The 6,000-nt window shown below is 38.4% G+C and overlaps 1 protein-coding gene across 1 annotated transcript; it reads left to right on the top strand.

The window, feature by feature from the left end:
* Positions 1-314: 314 nt before the first annotated feature.
* Positions 315-5,878, top strand: LOC121728626 (sarcoplasmic reticulum histidine-rich calcium-binding protein-like). Its single transcript, XM_042116826.1, has 4 exons — positions 315-1,411; positions 2,245-2,464; positions 4,418-4,610; positions 4,973-5,878. Exons 1-4 carry the CDS (start codon positions 548-550, stop codon positions 5,112-5,114), a joined length of 1,419 nt encoding a protein of 472 aa, XP_041972760.1. The 5' UTR covers positions 315-547; the 3' UTR covers positions 5,115-5,878.
* Positions 5,879-6,000: the final 122 nt, after the last annotated feature.

The following is a 6,000-nucleotide window of genomic DNA, read 5'->3' as shown; positions in this document are numbered from 1 at the left end:
TTATAAATTATATTTGATAAAAATATGTCCCATCTGGTTATCAGATCGATGAAGGTCGACCTCCCACCGGCCCTTAGACCATTTGCTAAATCCTTAAAACTAAAAAAAATCCAAAATAACTACGTATAAAAAACTTCCGTCGAACAGGTACACCGTACAGCTCGTGACATTATACATTTATTTTATGGCAAGTACACAGTTACGATTCAATAAAACGTTTGAAATCTTTTAATTATTAAAGCTTCTCTTATGTTTCGTGCGTCAATTTATTATTGACGTGCCCAGAGAGTAAACTTCAATGTTATCTGTGGCAACAGAACAAATAGTGCGTCAGCGACGTTTGTAGGTAGATAATAAACAACGCGTGTCCCTGACCGCGACTAATCTCAACTCTCCACAAAGCCATGGCTGCTTACTAGCCATCTGCTCATAGCGGGAAGTAGCCGACGCTTTCTTCCAGTGCTCACCGCGCGGTCACGAGCGACGAACGTAACGCAGTGAAAGGTGTGGTATATAACAAAAAACGCCGAGACAACAGCCAGTTAAAATGAGACTCGCGCTCTGCCTGCTCGCGGTCGCGGCTCTCGCGGCCGCCGAGGCCCCGGACGAGCCCTGGGTCGAGGAGGAGGACTTGGACGAGCATTACAGGGATTACGACGAGCACGACAGGAGCAAACGGGACGCGTATGTCCCGGGACCGCAGGATGAGCATTACAGGGTTAAACGCTACGAGGATAGACGTCCACTCCCCGAAGAGAACAGCAGGGTTAAACGCTCCGACGAAGGAAGTTATGTTCGGAATCCACGTCAAGTGCACCAGTACGAGGTCCACGAGGCCGTAGAAGATGCAGCAGCATCGGCGCCGCCGTACGAGGAGATGTTGGCGGCGAGCGCAGAACACTACCATAAGGTGTACGCGCCGGCTCCCAGGCCGAGGTATCTCAACCCCGAAGTGAGTGCCGGGCCTCTGACGTTTGGTGTGCACGCTGATCCCATTCAAGTCGCGCCGGCTCCGGCCTACGTGCCTAACCTCATTAACCCTCATGCTAATTTGTCCCCCGAGGGAATTCCGGCCCAGTTGTCACCAGTTCAAGGCCCATCCGTGGCCCAAGCTTCTGAAGCTCAAGATCCATCGGTAGCCCGTTACTCTCAAGGACCATCAGTAGTCCAGGCTTTCCCTCAAAGTCCATCATTGTCCCAGGGTTATACTCGGGGACCATCACCCCAGGCTTATCCTCAGGGCCTATCGCAGCCCCAGGCTTACGCTCAAGCATCCCTGGCCCAATCAGACCAGGACTCATCACCAGCTGCCGCTCATCATCAGCAAGTTCATCACCCTCACGCGCATGAACACGCGCAGGGCGGCGGAAACAACCATCATGGAAAACATCATGCTCACCAAGGTGGTAAGGTAATAAAACTCATTGATCAGCCATCAATTTATTGCATTGTTCAAAATACTTGTTTTTGCATTTTCTCCAAGTGTTATTTAAATATTGCGTGGATTCTAAGATATTTTAAGATATATACAAGTACATAAAATATGACAGGTTCAATGTTATTCATTAGTATTTTCTATTATTCGTAACAGTGAGGTTACAGAAAACTACTAAATTACTAACGTGTCTTTATTTATATTTTTAATCTCATCTTGTTTGTTTTTTGCATGTAAACGTCACAAAATATCAATGACCCCACCTGGCCATGTGCCAGAGCGTCATAGTAGGCTACTACCTAGTATTTTAACCTTCATTTTACACACCTTGCTTTATCTTCTCGTATTTTACTCAATCTTAAAATAATTTTTATATCTACACTGTTATCTTCACAATTTGCAATCGTAAGAAAATTGCTAAGAATATTATCATAGCAAACAGGTATAATGTACGATTATTATTAAGAAGGATAATAGATAATAGTACCACACCAATCATTTACAATAATATTATTGGTTCTAATTTCATGCACTTAGTTTTATATTTTTAATATAATTAATATTTTATTTTTCGTGGGTTTTATAGCGTTTACACTTTTTTCGAATCAATATTATAATTTTGAATTTGTTATTTATTTCACGTTATCTAGATTTTATCTGACTATAATATTATCCTGCCACATATTTGCGTACAGGATAAAAATAAACGCATAATTTATTTAAGTACACTACATACAGAATACTGAATAATCAAAGTACATTTTGGTATAATAAAACATTCACTACAATCCTTAACTTACATCTTTCAGACGGTAAAAGGCTTCAAGACGGATCATCACGTGGACAAAGGCGGGAAAGGCCACAAGACCAAAGAGCACCATCGCAAGGAGTACGAGGATGCTGCCGGCCAGAAGAAGAAGCACCATGACCACGCTGACCACAAGGGCAGTCATGAGGAGCAGGCCCATGGACACCGCGGCGCCAAGTTCGACGAGAAGAAAGGGCACAAGAAAGGACATAAGACGAAAGGTAACATTTTACTCCCGTCAAAAAAGAGGAGTGTTATAAATTAAAGGTGTCTGTCTATGTTTTTTTTACGGTTCCGGACCCAAAGGGTAAAAACGGGACCCTATTACTGAGACTTTGATGTCTGTTCGGCTGTGCGTCTATCTCCAGGCTGTAACTCCAGAACGGTAATAGCTGGAAAGTTGAAATTGTCACAAATTATGTATTTCTATTGCCGCTATAACAAAAAATACTAAAAACAAAATAAATTAAATATTTAAGGGGAGCTCTCATACAACAAACGTGATTTTTCAAACGTTTTTTGCTCGGTATCAATGCTGACAACAGGTAGGCACTTGAGCAACCGGGTCAACTGATGGAAAGAAACAAAGCCGCCCATAGACACTGACAATGGACAATGTGTATGCCGTCGTAGCATCCAAACGGGTGGACCTATTTTGATAAAGTGCTTTGTTTGAAAGCTAACATGATTTAGTATTCTTCATAAATATAGTTCATCACCTTCAGCCCACTAAGTGCTGAAAAATTTGGATTTATCATCTTCAAATTTTTGAATCGGGGGTTGTTTTTGTACATTCTACTTCAACATTATTAAGACCTAGTAGAAGCGCTGCACAAAGGTTAGGCAAATAAATTGATTCTATTGGTTTGCAAAATTTCATAAATAATAGTTAAAAAAACACGCTTTTTCAACTTATGTTTTACATTTTTTTTTTACAAATTATTGCATTGTCATTGGTTCTTAATATATTATTATGCAAAGTTTCGAATTAGTTAGACTACTGGAGACAGGTAAAAATCATGCTCAAAACCTCCGTTACATACATACAGCCCAAGCTTATAAAAGCGTGTTAAAAATACATTTCTCGCAACTTATTGTGCACAATAAATGCTATTTTATTTCTTTCTTAGATTTTGAGATGGTACACTAATAAACTTCATCGTTTCAACTCCATGGAGTCAAAGCTAATATAATACTGTTAATCAAAGCTAATATAAAACTTTAAAGAGTAATTTTACTTTGGCCATTGGCATGAAAATATAACTACAAATATATTTGTATGTTACAATCAATGAATGGCAATAACAACCTTACCTTACCCAATTGCATTGCAATGCAATTTTATAATAACTTATTTAGTTACGCCATTACTGTGGTTAGTGAATTAACTAACATAATAACAACTGCGTTACGCGTATAGAAATTTTACTTTACGCAGCGGACGAGGCCTGCTTTCCGCATTTACTCCAATTTTCCGCATTTTCACAAATTTTCCGCATCTGGAATGTAAACCCCATTATAACAATAGAGAGCATAACTCGAGGTCAGCAAAACTTATGTAACCAGCTTTCTAACCACCAATTTTCTCGAACAGTACTCCATCTTGAATTACATCATCGAAATGCATGTGATTGAAAATAGTTTATTAACCTCGATTTCTAAATTAATAGGTCAATGCCACTCGATCGTTTCTTCAACAAATCAGCAAAAAGTGTGATTAAGCGGCAGCCGGCAAGCGATTAGTTCTTTTTAACCAACTTCATAAAAAGGAGTTTATATTTTTTACTTTTGATGAACTGCCAAAAAGCCGAGTATGTACCGTAATTGCTGAAAAAGAATTGCTCGTTTAAAGATATAAGATTTGTTATTGCACGTGTCTTAATCCAGTTTGTGTATTATGGTCAATAAGTGCATATTTTGGATAGCAATGACTCTAATATACTTTGAACAGTAACAGGCGCTAGTATCACTGGATTCTGGCGTTGCAGCGCTGTATCGGCACTGTATTAATGTAAATACGAGTGACTAGCATCCATTACCTAGTGCTCGCTACTGTATCGTCGTAAATCTCCATTGAAATACTAAAACAGCGCCGAAATCCAGCAATGCTAGTGCCTGCTCCTGTCAATCAGCACTTAAAGACAAGACAACCTTCAAAATGTTATTTCTCACAGGTTTCCACAACAAATACCACAAAGATGAGTTCCACAAGGAGCACAAATTCTACGACGACTACCACAAGAGCGGCGAGCACCACCGCTACGGCAAATTCAACGCGAAGCACGCCAGCAATGAGAGCGGCAAGAAGAAGGCGCACCACGTCAACGCAGGACATGACTTTATCGAGAAGGGCAAGAAGGGATACAGGTGAGAATATTGATAAAGTATTAGAACTTCGGCAGAATCAGAGCGAAAGAAGGGAGAGGTAAGTAACTTTATTTTGAAAATAAAGTAGGTAAAGTTCGCTAAGCTGCTTAGTAGCGAGCGCCTTTGCTACTGGTTCTACGCCAACGCACGCCAGCAACGACAGTTGAGATAGTTGCTAAAGATGAAGAATAACAAAACGGAGTTGCGGGCATCATCTAGTCAGTAATATAATAACGGCTTCATTATTTTATTCGACCTAAATGTGGTCCTGATCATCATTATCATAAAATGAAATTAAATAACGACTTTTCAATTTAGTTTTATTCAGAATGCAATTACGATTTGAATGTTTTTGCTTGCAGTAACAAGGGCCACGTTGACGCTGACCACAAAGGCTACGACGGCAAACGTGGTCATGAGGAGCATCACGAGCATCATGGGTCACACGGCAAGAAGGGAGCGAAAGAAGGAGGATCACACTGGGGATATGCTAAGAAGAATTAGAAAAAGGGAAAGGAAAAGAAGGTATTACAGAGGAAATAGAGAACAGAGCTCAAAAGAAAGAAGGCTAGTTTATAAAAATATTATAGATGTTATTTAAAATGCTATTAGATAGAAGTAAGTAAGAGAGAGAGAAAAGAAACTTGCATCAACTGGAGTTTATATATATTAATTTTTCTTTCAGAATTTTTGCTGGGTTTCTTTTTTCTTTCCTCCATTTTCAAAGTATTAATAATTGTAATAAGAATTGTAATATTTATATTTTGAAACCAAATACAATTCATAATGTGACTTTAGATAAGTTTATTTTAATTTATAGGAGTCTCAATTTAGCAGTAGGTTTCTATGCTTTAGTCAATTTACAAGAGACATTTGGAACTGTTATTTTATTACATTTTTTATCTTACATCTATTTTAATATTATATTTTAACATTATTATTTTCTATTGTTTTCTTCCCTTAATTTTATTTAAGTTTATTTATGTTCAAAATGAAATATACAAAGATTGCAATGAAATTGTTAAGCCAATGTTTGCGGCAAATGTTTCCAAACCTCAATTACACAGCGCATTAGAAAACAAAACAATTTGGCCACGACGTCACAAAAAACTAATTGAAAAACTTGTTCTTCTATTAAGTGACCGCATCTAATGCTGAGGTTAAAAAAGGTAATGGAACATCATCATTTCGAAAGATTTTACGAGTTCACCTATTTTCTATCCCGCAAAATATTGTGAATTTATGTAATAAATGTATATATTTTTGGTTTTGCTCGTTTCATTTTTCCTGCGATTTATTCAGTCAGTAGGTAGTAATTTTTCTCAAACTTCTAGCTATTTCGTAAGTACAAAAGGTAGGTAAATAAAGTCTTCGTTGAAATGACATACGT

This window comes from Aricia agestis, chromosome 7, assembly GCF_905147365.1.
Source record: "Aricia agestis chromosome 7, ilAriAges1.1, whole genome shotgun sequence".
Classification (NCBI taxonomy): Eukaryota; Metazoa; Arthropoda; class Insecta; order Lepidoptera; family Lycaenidae; genus Aricia; species Aricia agestis.
The sequence above is the reverse complement of the archived record's forward strand: the minus strand, read 5'-3'. Positions and strand labels throughout refer to the sequence as shown.